The sequence below is a fragment of the Xiphophorus hellerii genome, chromosome 10 (genome assembly GCF_003331165.1).
Source record: "Xiphophorus hellerii strain 12219 chromosome 10, Xiphophorus_hellerii-4.1, whole genome shotgun sequence".
Taxonomy (NCBI): Eukaryota; Metazoa; Chordata; class Actinopteri; order Cyprinodontiformes; family Poeciliidae; genus Xiphophorus; species Xiphophorus hellerii.
Genome location: NC_045681.1, coordinates 26,017,128 through 26,031,501, shown reverse-complemented (window position 1 = coordinate 26,031,501; position 14,374 = coordinate 26,017,128). Strand labels below are relative to the sequence as shown.

At 42.5% G+C, this 14,374-nt stretch overlaps 1 protein-coding gene across 1 annotated transcript in view; it reads left to right on the top strand.

Annotated features, from left to right (window-relative positions):
* The window catches only part of LOC116726979 (formin-2-like), an 86,873-nt gene that overhangs the window by 58,115 nt on the left and 14,384 nt on the right, over window positions 1–14,374 (top strand). The window contains exons 15-18 of the mRNA XM_032573967.1: window positions 680–772; window positions 1,055–1,106; window positions 1,307–1,456; window positions 13,441–13,522. Coding sequence (XP_032429858.1) covers window positions 680–772; window positions 1,055–1,106; window positions 1,307–1,456; window positions 13,441–13,522 — 377 coding nt within the window. The remainder of the gene's footprint in view (window positions 1–679; window positions 773–1,054; window positions 1,107–1,306; window positions 1,457–13,440; window positions 13,523–14,374) is intronic.

The following is a 14,374-nucleotide window of genomic DNA, read 5'->3' as shown; positions in this document are numbered from 1 at the left end:
TGGTGGCCGGGTTTCAGCCTTCCTTACCTTGGCCATGTCTCTGAACTCTGAACATCTTGTACTAATGGGAACTTCAGATAGGTTGCAGTTCTGGAATATAACAGCACTGGAAGATAATCAACTTTGATTCTTCTCAAATCTTTGGCAGTAAATTTACGTCTTTTTTTCTCAACACATTTCTTGCAACTTTGTTCACTACTTGCAGCAAGCAGTTAGATGGTTCTGTGATCACACCCCTATATCTTAGCAATTTCAAGAGTGCGGCATCCCTTTGAAAGACTTTTTAAAATTTTTGACTTTTCAGTCTCTTTAATCTCTTTTTTTATCCATTTTGCCTGAGGAAAATAAGGTGCCTAATAATTCTGCACACCTTGATATAGGGTGAGGCCCCACTCTCCCTCATTAAACATCAGTTGATGTGTTTATATTCAATAAGCATTCAAGTTTATACCGCTTGGAGTTGGAAAATATGTATACAAATTATTATAATTGTTAGTTTTATAAACTAAAACTTGGCTAATAATTGTGCACACAGTGTAGTCTGGATACAATGTTCTTACACAATGTCAGGAACAGGAATATTACATCATACACTGAGGCACAACATGCAAATCTTATTTTATTATTAATAAATGTTGTTTGTGTAACCCAGATGTTTTACACTCATCACTTTAACTAGCATGTACATCGGAAGTGGAAAAGGTGTGCAGGGTGTCTGATGAAGATAACTTGCAGCCTTTCAAAGAGAAGATGGATGCGTTTCTTGCACAAGGTATGCTGTAAATCTATTAACCAACCATGATTAGGCTATCAGGAGGGATCTTTCCTCATTTTCCAGCAGAATTCTTATTTCAGCCACTAGAGGCCAGGCCTTCATTACAGCATTTTCAGTACTGGTTCTGTAATGAAATGCAAGGATAGGGCGGGAGATAGACAGTTCGTGAACTGCTACTGTGTTTATTAGAGTGAATGTGTGTACTGACCTTTGCTGTGTGCTACCAACAAATAAACAAATGAAATGAAACTGAGTTTCAAACTTTTCTTCCTTTGTTAGCTAAAAGTGAACTAGAGATCCTGGATGCTCAACTCAGCAGCACTCACAAACTGTAAGCTCAGTCTGTTTTTTCTGTTTAACACTCATTGATGTCATAGTTTCCTGCATATCACTGTGATTACTTTATACTTAATATATTTTTTCACAAAATCTTATTTCAAAAAGTAAGACAAATTTAGGAACTGTATCTGTATCTCTCTCTGGTTGTTAAATATAAAAAAATGACATTGTGGATGTGTCTGTTCTCTTTAGGTTCATAGAGCTGACGGTGTTCTATTCAGTGAAGCCCAAAGCAGGAGAAAAGGAGGTTTCCCCCAACACTTTATTTTCCATCTGGCATGAATTCTCCTCCGATTTCAAGGACCAATGGAAAAAAGAGAACAAAACTATTCTCAAGGAAAGGTAGAATACTACCTACCCACTCCTTCACCATAGAAATTTCTTGTTTCCTCAAACTTTTATTTTTTACTTCCATCCCTATTTCTTTTCTCCTGTCCTATTTATGGATTTTAGGTTTAGATTCTAAAAATATATTTCCATTTTATCTTATGAAAATAGAAGATTTTCTATTTTTTATTTTCAGATGGTGACAATAAAAATGCATAGACGCCTATGGCAAAAAGGATTGTGAGTGTATACTGTTAAAACTGATAAATTAATTGAACTCGATTTGAGGAAACTCATTGACTTAAACCATTTAAGTTACCGTAGCATGCTATGCTACACTAAAACAAAATAAGTGGATTTTACTTGAAAATTGTATGCAAACTTGCCTAAAAAGTGACATTTTCAAAACTTAAAAACATTAGTATGTACTGATTGAGTAACATTGATTTTTTTTTTAATAACTTTATTTTTATTGACATTTTTAGATACAATCAAGAAAAAAGGTCAAACAATACACAGAAAATATAAGAGACAGAAAAAAACAAACCAAGAAAAAAACAAACTACACTCTAGGGGGAGACTCTTAGTTAAATAACACATAACACAAGGGGACCCTTTATATTCAAAATTAGTCCTTTAATGTTGATGTGACATTTGTCTATTTTTCCCATTTGTCCTGGCATTGCTCTTCCTTTGTCCTTACTCTGTGTGTTAAAATCTCTCTCAAATAATGAGTTTACAGTCTGTATCCATTCCTTTGTAGTAGGAGGTTCAGGTTGGCACCATTTCCTGGTGATTACCTTTTTGGCTGCCGTTAGAAGAATTTTAAATAAATAACAGTCATTTTTAAGTGCAGTATTTTCCAAGAGACCAAGATATAAAACCAAACAACTTTTAGGTATTGTGTAGCCCAATATTGTTACAATCTCCTTGTGTATTTTGTCCCAGAACGGTGTGATTCTGGGACAAAGCTAGAAAACGTGTGTGGTTAACATTAAATGCTCCACAATCTCTCCAACATGGTTGAACTCTAGATTTGAATTTACTGGTGATTTTGGGTGTTACAAAAAATCTGATCGTGTTCTTCAAAACAATGTTCTCCAAATTATAGAAGAGGATGTTGTAATTTGGGCCTTCCAGATATTCAGCCAATCGTCTTCTTTTTTTTTTCAATTTTTTTCTCCGAAGAGTTTTTGCGGCGCTAGTGGCTCGTTTTTTTTTTTTAGACAGTAGGCAGACAGGAAGGAGGGTGAGGAGAGGGGGAAGACATGCGGCAAAGGTCGTCGGGACCGGGAGTCGAACCCGCGACGTCCGCGTCGAGGACTAAGGCCTCCAAACGTGGGGCGTGCTAACCCCCTGCGCCACCACAGCACGCCCCAGCCAATCGTCTTCTGTTAGTATAATTCCCAAGTCCTTTCCATTTCGTTTTAATATCCAATTTGTTAGCGATGTATTTTCTAACAGATACAGTGCCTTGCGAAAGTATACTGTTTTTATCAATTTGTGTTATTGTCGTTCTTGTGTAGCGCTTTGGTGCAGTTTTACACCTGTTTTTAAAGTGCTATATAAATAAATCTGACATTGACAAATTTGGCCCCCTTGAACTTTTCAACCTTTTCCCGCTTTTCAGGCTTCAAACGTAAAGATCTAAAATTTTTATTATTTTGTTAAGAATGAACAATAAGTGAGACACAATTGTGAGGTGGAATGAAATTTGTTGGATATTTTAAACTTTAACAAATAAAAAACTGAAAAGTGGGGCGTACAATATTATTCGGCTCTTTACTTTCAATGCAGCAAGCTCACTCCAGAAGTTGAGTGAAATCTCTGAATGATCCAATGTTGTCCTAAATGACTGATAAGTAGAATCCACCTGTGTGTAATCAAGTCCCCGTATAAATGCACCTGCTCTGTGATGGTCCCAGGGTTGTGTTTAAAGCACAGAGAGCATTATGAAGACCAAGGAACACACCAGGCAGGTCCGAGACACTGTTGTGGAGAAGTTTAAAGCCGGATTTGGATACAATAAGATTTCCAGAGCTTTAAACCTCTCAAGGAGCACTGTGCAAGTGATCATATTGAAATGGAAGGAGTATCAGACCACAGCAAATACACCAAGACCCGGCTGCCCTCTAAACTTTCATCTTGAATAAGTAGAAGACTGATCAGAGATGCAGCCAAGAGGCCCATGATCACTCTGGATGAACTGCAGAGATCTACAGCTGAGGTGGGAGAGTCTGTCCATAGGACAACAATCAGTGGTACACTGCACAAATCTGGCCTTTATGGAAGAGCGACAAGAAGAAAGACATTTCTCAAAGATATCCAAAAAAAGTCTCGTTTAAAGTTTGCCACAAGCCACCTGGGAGACGCATCAAACATGTGGAAGAAGGTGCTGTGGTCAGATGAAACCAAAATCAAAGTCTTTGGCCACAATTCAAAAAGATATGTTTGGCATAAAAGCAACATAGGTCATCACCCTAAACACACCATCCCCACTGTCAAATATGGTGGTGGCATCATCATGGTTTGGGCCTACTTTTCATCAGCAGGGACGGGAAGATGGTTAAAATTGATGGGAAGATGGATGGAGTCAAAATACAGGACCATTCTGGAAGAAAACCTGTTGGAGTCTGCAAAAGACCTGAGAATGGGACGGAGATTTACCTTCCAAGACAATGATCCCAAACATAAAGCAAAACCCTACAATGGAATGGTTCACAAATAAACGTATCCAGGTGTTAGAATGGCCAAGTCAAGTTCAGACCTGAATCCAATCGAGAATCTGTGGAAAGAGCTGAAAACTGATGTTCACAAGCTCTCTCCATCCAACCTCACTGAGCTCCAGCTGGTTTGCAAGAAAGAATGGGCAATAATTTCAGTCTCTCGTTGTGCAAAACTGATAGAGACAAAACCAAGCGACTTGTAGCTTTAATCGCAGCAAAAGGTGGCGCTACAAAGTATTAACGCAAGGGGGCCAAATAATATTGCACGCCCCACTTTGCAGTTTTTTATTTGTTAAAAAAGTTTAAAATGTTCAGTAAATTTTGTTCCACCTCATGATTGTGTCCCACTTTTTGTTCATTTTTCATAAAATAATGACAATTTTAGATCTTTATGTTTGAAACCTGAAAAGCGGCAAAAGGTTGAAAAGTTCAAGGGGGGCGAATACTTTCGCAAGGCACTGTATATATAGAGTAGATACTGTTCTGTGTGTGTTTATTCTAATAAGATTCAATCCACATTTTGATAATCCCATTTTTGTTGAGGTCTGTCTTATGTTTAATTTTTTGGTTATAAAAGTCCCTTAATTGTAGGTCTCTAAAATTATCTTGAGTTCTTGGAGCAAACTCTTACTGTAGTTCCTGGAAACTTTTAAAGTGCCCATCTTTAAGGACTACTAACAGTGCTGTTAAACCTTTCTCTAGCCATTGTTTAAATTGTGGGTCTGGAATAAAATATTTATTATAAGCTGGCCACTGTATCAGACATAATTGTTTCTCTTATTTGCTTTTTCGGATTATATACTGTATAATCATTTACCCAGTGAGGAACTAGTAACAGTATTAACATGCTTAAGTGTAGGGTTAAGGTTAGGCCATAAGACCACACTAGGGTGGGGGCCCTCTCTAGTAGTAGAATGAGATCCACTTGTCCAACATTTGGCGTGCGCTACAACATTTACTCCATTCGGTATTTTAGATAAATATCTGTATCAAAAGACCTACCAGAAATAACTACAGTGGGGCAAAAAAGTATTTACTCAGCCACCAATTGTGCAAGTTCTCCCACTTAAAAAGATGAGAGAGGCCTGTAATTTTCATCATAGATATCTAACCCTCAACTCTGAGAGACAAAAGGAGAAAAAAAATCCAGAAAATCACATCGTCTGATTTTTAAAGAATTTATTTGCAAAATATGGTGGAAAATAAGTATTTGGTCAGCTACAAACAAGCAAGATTTCTGGCTCTCACAGACCTGTAACTTCTTCTGTAAGAGGCTCCTCTGTCCTCCACTCGTTACCTGTATTAATGGCACCTGTTTGAACCCGTTATCAGTATAAAAGACATCTGTCCACAACCTCAAACAGTCACACTCTAAACTCCACCATGGCCAAAACTAGAGAGCTGTCAAAGGACACCCGAAACAAAATTATAGACCTGCACCAGGCTGGGAAGACTGAATCTACAATAGGTAAACAACTTGGTGTGAAGAAATCAACTGTGGGATCAATTATTAGAAAATGGAACACATACAAGACCACTGATAATCTCCCTCGATCTGGGGCTCCACGCAAGATCTCACCCTGTGGGGTCAAAATGATCACAAGAATGGTGAGCAAAAATCCCAGAACCACACGGGGGAACCTAGTGAATGACCTGCAGAGAGCTGGGACCAAAGTAACAAAGGCTACTATCAGTAACACACTACGCCGCCAGGGACTCAAATCCTGCAGTGCCAGATGTGTCCCCCTGCTTAAGCCAGTACATGTCAAGACCCATCTCAAGTTTGCTAGAGAGCATTTGGATGATCCAGAAGATGACTGGGAGAATATCATATGGTCAGATGAAACCAAAATAGAACTTTTTGGTACAAACTCTACTCGTCGTGTTTGGAGGAGAGAGAATGCCGAGTTGCATCCAAAGAACACCATACGTACTGTGAAGCATGGGGGTGGAAACATCATGCTTTGGGGCTGTTTTTCTGCTAAGGGACCAGGACGACTGATCCGTGTAAAGGAAAGAATGAATGGGGCCATGTATCGTCAAATTTTGAGTGAAAACCTCCTTCCATCAGCAAGGGCATTGAAGATGAAACGTGGCTGGGTCTTTCAGCATGACAATGATCCCAAACACACCGCCTGGGTAACGAAGGAGTGGCTTCGGAGGTCCTGGAGTGGCCTAGCCAGTCTCCAGATCTCAACCCCATAGAAAATCTTTGGAGGGAGTTGAAAGTCCGTGTTGCCCAGCGACAGCCCCAGAACATCACTGCTCTAGAGGAGATCTGCATGGAGGAATGGGCCAAAATACCAGCAACAGTGTGTGAAAACCTTGTGAAGACTTACAGAAAACGTTTGATCTCTGTCATTGCCAACAAAGGGTATATAACAAAGTATTGAGATGAACTTTTGTTATTGACCAAATACTTATTTTCCACCATATTTTGCAAATAAATTCTTTAAAAATCAGACAATGTGATTTTCTGGATTTTTTTTTCTCCTTTTGTCTCTCATAGTTGAGGTATATCTATGATGAAAATTACAGGCCTCTCTCATCTTTTTAAGTGGGAGAACTTGCACAATTGGTGGCTGACTAAATACTTTTTTGCCCCACTGTAGTAGCAGAAGAGAAATTGATCTCCAAAACAGGATTAAGTCAGGCTGGTAAATCACACATACAATACTTGAATCTTTTTTTTTATTTTATTGTATTGTAAGCAAACCTCCTCCTGTCTTCCGATGCTCAGAGGCGCTGTTCCTCGTGTCTGAACTCTGTGAGCCTCTCCTTCACGTGTTGTCCTACACCGGTGTTGTTGATTAGTGTCCATAACAGCGCATCCAACCTCTCCTTTTAGCTTGTTTTCTTTTGTTACCCAGGTCAAGTTGAAACCTTTCTTGGTCATGTTCGACCCTGCTTTGTCCGCGATCTTGTTGGTCCGCACTCCAGAGATCCAGAAGATTCTTATCTTGGTGCATGGCGTCTGGAATCTGACTCTTTTCTTTAATGGGCCATAGGCTTTGCATTTTTCTAAAACATCAGTAGCATAATTGTTGTCAAAATAAAGGAGTTTGCCTTCCATCTCCACCTTCTGTTCCCATGCTTTCCTCAGAACCACTTCTTTCAGACTGAATTGCAAAATATTCACAATTATAGACCTTGGGGCTGCATTGGGAGGTGGTTTGGGTGCCAGAGCTCGGTGTGCTCGCTGAATTCGGAGTTCACTTCCATCTAGTAGCTTCAGCTGCTTTGTGAGCAGATCAGCGACAAAATTGGTAACCAATTTACCTTCTTTTCCCTTCGAAACTCCATAGATACGAAGATTGTTTCTCCGGCTTCAGCTCTCCAAATCCTCCAAATTGTCATTCATTGCTTTGTTTCTTGCTAATGTCTCTCAAGTAGTGTGTCTTTTATTTCCAAGTACGCAGCTTTGAGGTCAGCTATTCTGGTCTGTGCTTCGGTGATATTGCCCTTCTGGTTCTGTAGCTCATGCATCATTTCCTCACTGAATCTGCTAAGGTCTTTTTTCATTGTAGTCTTTACATCTTCTGTGAATTATTCTATGTTATGTTTCATTTCTTTTTTAATCTCTTAAATTTCTAGAAATCATCTTGATACTCTCCAGAAACTTATGTTGTTCTAAGTTAACACTAGCTTTCCCCGTGGTAGCACCATCCTCACTGCCATCTCCTGACTGTTTGTGTTTTGGACGTTTTCTTTTCGGTCTTATTAGTTTTCGGCATCTTCCCCCTTTAAGTGGTTTAGATTGAAGTCTTGACAATCAACTGAGTTAGACAAGGGGGAGATTTTAGTTACTGATAGGGAGGAGCATAGACATGTACAGTATAAATAGACGCCTCATGGAGCGGGTCAGCCCGTTGCTGCGATACGTCACAGCATCCGCCATATTGAATGTGTCTTCTCTGCCAGTAAGTTAATATAAGTAAATAGACCGAACTTCACAAAGTGCTATTCTACAAAGCATTCCAAGTTAATACCATTGTGTTATTGACACATTCTCTTAAATACACTAATATATTTGGTAATCAAAGAAAGCACTAAAGACAGTGTTTCTAACTTTTGATGTGATTTTTTAAATGTTTTGGGGGGATTTGTCTTGCACAATGTTTTTATTTGATAGAAATGATTCTGATAGTTTTTATATTGACATCGATGAACAGACACACACTTTTACAGTGTTTTATTAAAGAACATATTTGCATGATTCCATAATTTAATGTACCGTATTTTCCGCACTATAAGGAGCACCACATTATAAGGCGTACCTTCAATGAATGGCCTATTTTAAAACTTTTTTCATATATAAGGCGCACCGCATTATAAGGCGCATAGAATAGACGCTACAGTAGAGGCTGGGGTTACGTTATGCATCCATTAGATGGAACTGCGCTAAAGGGAATGTCAACAAAATAGTCAGATAGGTCAGTCAAACTTTATTAATAGATTACAAACCAGCGTTCTGAAAACTCCGTTCATTCCCAAAATGAATAAACAGCTGTTTTATTATTTTCCCCGAGGTAAAGTAAGTGACGTGGTGTTTTTGTGACACAGTTTATCTTTTAACAATAGCAAGGTATAACATATGGTGGAGGGGAACTTTTCCTCGATTCAATAAACACGTAAAAAACAGTCTGATACTGTTAGGGTAAATCAAACGTTAGTGCAATCACAATATATGGTGCTGCTCTATTCCCCTGTTCTACTGCGTGACCGATCGCCTTGAGCTTAAACTCTGCGTCGTAAGCGTGTCTCTTAATAGGAGCCATTTTGGGGTCTTTACACAAAACCCAGCGTGCACCGCGCACTTCTTCTTCTATGTGGGAAAATGAAGTCGGCGGCTGCTTACCGTAGTTGCGAGACCTGTTGTGGCTCAATGTTGGTCCATATATAAGGCGCACCGGATTATAAGGCCCATTCTCGGCTTTTGAGAAAATTGAAGGCTTTTAGGTGCGCCTTATAGTGCGGAAAATACGGTACATTTAATGTTTCAAGATATGAAGACAAAAATTTTATCTCCTTTTATTTTTTATGTCAGTGGAAATTGTGTGTTCAGAGTGATGTGCAGTGTTAGTTCTCCATGTTTTTCATTTTGTCCAGAAAGTTTTATTTTGTTCTGGTCTAACCAAAGCTTATTCTTTCACGTTTGCTATGTCCAACATGGCTTCTAGAAAACTGCAAACAGGATTTTTATGGTTTTCTTTTAACAATGACTTTCTTCATGCCACTCTACCGTAAAACCAAATTTTTGCATTGATGACTAAGAGTTGTCCTGTGGATAGATTTCCCCACCAGCTTTTCACACCTAAAGACTTAACCTTTTGCCTGTTTATCTTTGCAAAACAACCCGTTGTTTCAGTAAAACAGCCTATAAAACTATAATCATTCCACACTACAACTTTTCACCTTTCTAGCCCTGTGAAGGATAACCCTAGGGCTATCCTTCACAGGAGTCTGTACTCCTGTGAAGGATTAGTACATAGTAGTATGTACTAATGTTGGAACTCACCACCACATTAAAGAACAGTTATCTCTGTTCGTTAGACTGATTAAACAACTACTTCAGAATGTAAAAGTTACAATGTGGAATGTAATGTATGTATGTAAAACATATGTCTAATACACTCCACATTACGTTCAACTTGATTTATAAAATTATCCCACTGTCATTTTACAGCACACACTAACCTGCACACGTCAATTAATGAATAAATTAGCTTGAGTTCATGGTACCTCTAGACTGCTCCTTGTATTGCTTATCTAATTTTTTTTTTTTTATGTCTGAAAATACACACACGCACACCCACACATATACAGTATATATGTATATATACAATTATCTTATTAAGATTATTATCTTAATAATAATAATAATAATAACAAGAATCAGCTTCTCATTTTTCTTCCAGACTATGCTTCACTTTGTGTCGATATAACACCTAAAATCCAATAAAATATATTGACTCTGTGGTTCTAAACGTCAAAGCAGTGTGTATATATATATATAACAACGGGTTGTTTTGCAAAGATAAACAGGCAAAAGGTTAAGTCTTTAGGTGTGAAAAGCTGGTGGGGAAATCTATCCACAGGACAGCTGTTAGATCAATAGCATTCACTTCTCCTGGAATGGCTTGCATGTTGCCACCCCTCATACCAAACAAGCAGAAACGTGATAGGAACTTTTTAATCTACTGTAAATAGATTAAAAATTAATCTCCTTGGGCTGCCACCTTATCGTGGTGGAGGGGTTTGAGTATCCCAATGATCCTAGGAGCTATGCTATCTGGGGCTTCATGCCCCTGGTAGGGTCACCCAAGGCAGACAGGTCCTAGGTGAGGGACCAGACGAAGCGCAGCCCGAAGACCCCAATGATGAATGAAAACCTTGGACTTGGTGTTCCCTCGCCCGGACGCGGGTCACCAGGGCCCCACGCTGGTGCCAGGCCTGGAGGGGGGGCACGATGGCGAGCGCCTGGTGGCCGGGCTTTTACCCATGGAGCCCGGCCGAGCTCAGCCCTAAGAGGAAACATGGGCCCCCCCTCCCATGGGCCCACCACCCGTGAGAGGGGCCAAAGGGGTCGGGTGCATTGTGTGATGGGTGGCGGCCAAGGGAGGGGACCCTGGCGGTCCGATCCTCGGTTGCAGAAGCTGGCTCTTGGGACATGGAATGTCACCTCTCTGGTGGGGAAGGAGCCGGAGCTAGTGTGTGAGGTCGAGAGGTTCCGGCTAGAAATAGTCGGTCTCACCTCGACGCATGGCTCTGGTTCTGGAACCAGTCTCCTTGAGAGGGACTGGACATACTTCCATTCTGTAGTTGCCCAAGGTGAGAGGCGTCGGGCAGGAGTGGGCATACTTGTTGCTCCCCATCTCGGCGCCTGTACGTTGGGGTTTACCCCGGTGAACGAGAGGGTAGCCTCCCTCCGCCTACGGGTGGGGGGACAGGTCCTGACTGTTGTTTGTGCTTACGGGCCGAACAACAGTTCAGATTACTCACCCTTTTTGGAGTCCTTAGAGGGGGTACTGGAGAGTGCTCCTCCTGGGGACTCCCTTGTTCTGCTGGGGGACATCAACGCTCACGTGGGCAATGACAGTGAGACCTGGAGGGGCGTGGTTGGGAGGAACGGCCCCCCCGATCTGAACTCGAGCGGTGTTCTGTTGTTGGACTTCTGTGCTCGTCATGGATTGTCCATAACGAACACCATGTTCAAGCATAAGGGTGTCCATATGTGCACTTGGCACCAGGACACCCTAGGCCGCAGTACAGCACCAACGCTGTTTATAGTGGGGATGGTGTGCTGCTGACCTCTATTCGGGACGTCGTGGGCCGGTGGGCAGAGTACTTCGAAGACCTCCTCAATCCCACCAACATGCCTTCCATTGGGGAAGCTGAGCCTGGGGATTCTGGGTTGGGCTCTCCAATCTCTGGGGACGAGGTCGCCGAGGTGGTTAAGAAGCTCCTCGGTGGCAAGGCTCCAGGGGTGGATGAGATTCGCCCGGAGATCCTTAAGGCTCTAGATATTGTAGGGTTGTGTTGGCTGACGCGACTCTGCAATATCGCTGTTCCCCTGGATTGGCAGACTGGGGTGGTGGTCCCCCTATTCAAAAAGGGGGACCGAATGGTGTGCTCCAATTATACAGGGGTCACACTCTTAAGCCTCCCTGGCAAGGTCTATTCAGGGGTCCTGGAGAGGAGAGTCCGTCGGATAGTCGAACCTCGGATTCAGGAAGAGCAGTGTGGTTTTCGTCCTGGTCGTGGAACACTGGACCAGCTCTACACCCTCGACAGGGTCCTGGAGGGTGCATGGGAGTACGCCCAACCGGTCTACATGTGTTTTGTGGACTTGGAGAAAGCGTTCGACCGTGTCCCTCGGGGAGCCCTGTGGAGGGTTCTCCGGGAGTATGGGGTACCGGGCCCTTTGATACGGGCTGTCAGGTCCCTGTATGACCGGAGTCAGAGTCTGGTCCGCATTGCCGGCAGTAAGTCGGGCTCGCTTCCGTTGAGAGTTGGACTCCGCCAGGGCTGCCCTTTGTCACCGATTCTGTTCATCACTTTCATGGACAGAATTTCTAGGCGCAGCCAAGGTGTTGAGGGGATCCGATTTGGTGGCCTTAGGATCTCATCTCTGCTTTTTGCAGCTCTCGCTGGAGCGGTTCGCAGCCGAGTGTGAAGCGGCCGGGATGAGGATCAGTGCCTCCAAATCCGAGGCCATGGTCTTGAGCTGGAAAAGGGTAGAGTGCCTTCTCCGGGTCAGGGGGGGGTGTCCTGCCCCAAGTGGAGGAGTTCAAGTATCTCGGGATCTTGTTCACGAATGGGGGAAGAAGGGAGCGGGAGATCGACAGGCGGATTGGCGCAGCGTCTGCCGTCAAGCGGGTGCTGTACCGGTCCGTCGTGGTGAAGAGAGAGCTGAGCCAAAAAGCGAAGCTCTCGATTTACCGGTCGATCTACGTTCCCACCCTCATCTATGGTCATGAGCTTTGGGTCATGACCGAAAGAACGAGATCGCAGATACAAGCGGCCGAAATGGGTTTTCTCCGTAGGGTGGCTGGGCTCTCCCTTAGAGATAGGGTGAGAAGCTCAGTCATCCGGGAGGGACTCGGAGTAGAGCCGCTGCTCCTTCACATCGAGAGGAGCCAGTTGAGGTGACTCGGGCATCTGATCAGGATGCCTCCTGGACGCCTCCCTGGTGAGGTATTCCGGGCACGTCCCACCGGGAGGAGGCCCCGGGGAAGACCCAGGACACGCTGGAGGGACTATGTCTCTCGGCTGGCCTGGGAGCGCCTCGGGATTCCCCCGGAAGAGCTGGAAGAAGTGGCCGGGGAGAGGGAAGTCTGGGCCTCCCTTCTGAAGCTGCTACCCCCGCGACCCGACCCCGGATAAGCGGAAGAAGATGGATGGATGGATGTAAATAATTGATTGAGCATACTGTACTGTTTGATTAGTATGGTCAACTGGAATGTACTGTATGTGTGATTGACTGAAATTATTTTTTTTGTAAAGTGTTTTGAGACAACAATTGTGAATTGGTGCTATATACAGTAAATAAACTGAATTGAATTGTGTTGTGCACCTAATAAAAATGCACTTGACACTATTTTTTCTTTCCACTGGGTAGTCATGCCTTTCTTTGTTTGAGGGTATCACATAAAATCCCAATTAACATTAAACTTTGTGGTTTCAGTGTTAAAAATTTGAAACGGCTTCATAAGTAGGAATAATTTTGCTAATCTCTGTACTTATTTTCACTCTAAAATTTGTGTTTTGCAGGTTAAAAGCAGCAGAAGAGTGTTTCAGACAAGCCAAGGAGAAGACTTCCTACAGTGTTAAACCAAAACATGCTTCTGGTATTGTAAGTTTCCTTGAGATTTTCCTGGTTTGTTTAAAGGGGTAAAGGTCAGATGATGATAAACTCTTTGCTTCCTCAAAGCCCTTAGTACTGTTCGAAGACAGATTCTTTCTTTTTCCTATTTGTTTGTGGTTGCATTTTTCAGGAATTGTGAAGTAAAGAACATAAGAAACTTCTTTACAGTACATTGAAAAACAGTTCTCATTTCTTATGCATTTGTGAAGTACCTTTGTGCTGCAGAGACCACACAAAGGACCATAGGAATGTTCCTATATAGCAGGGATGCCCAAACTTCTTTTTTTTTTTTATCGCCCCGCAAGGTGTCATTTTGTGGGCTCTAGTGTCCCCTTTTCAAAGTAGGCTGACAGGAAAGGGGGAAGGAGAGGGAGGAAGACATGCGGTAAACGTCGTCGGGTCCAGGAGTCGAACCCGCGACAGCCGCGTCGAGGCCACGTTGCCTCTGAATGTGGGTCGCGCTAACCCCTCCGCCACCACAGCACGCCTTGGGTGCCCAAACTTCTTGAGACCAAGATCTACTTTTTCTTTGACCAGCCGGCTGAGATCTACCTTATGACACGAAGACATAAAATTGTAAATTAAACTCTATTGACTTATTTTATATGCGAATATAAATTAGTTATAGCAGAAATAAAGTGATAGAAAACCTAATGCAGTTTCTTCCTCAGTGAGACTCTGTCACTGGGAGAAGGTTACTGGTTTCTCAGTCAGAAGCTGGTTGCAAACCTGAGGCCAGCAGGTGTCAGTCAGTTATGGTAGATCTGAACTTTGGTTTGATGACCTCAATATGAGAAACTACAGACTGATAGGAGGAACCAAAGAGCTCTGTAAAGGTAA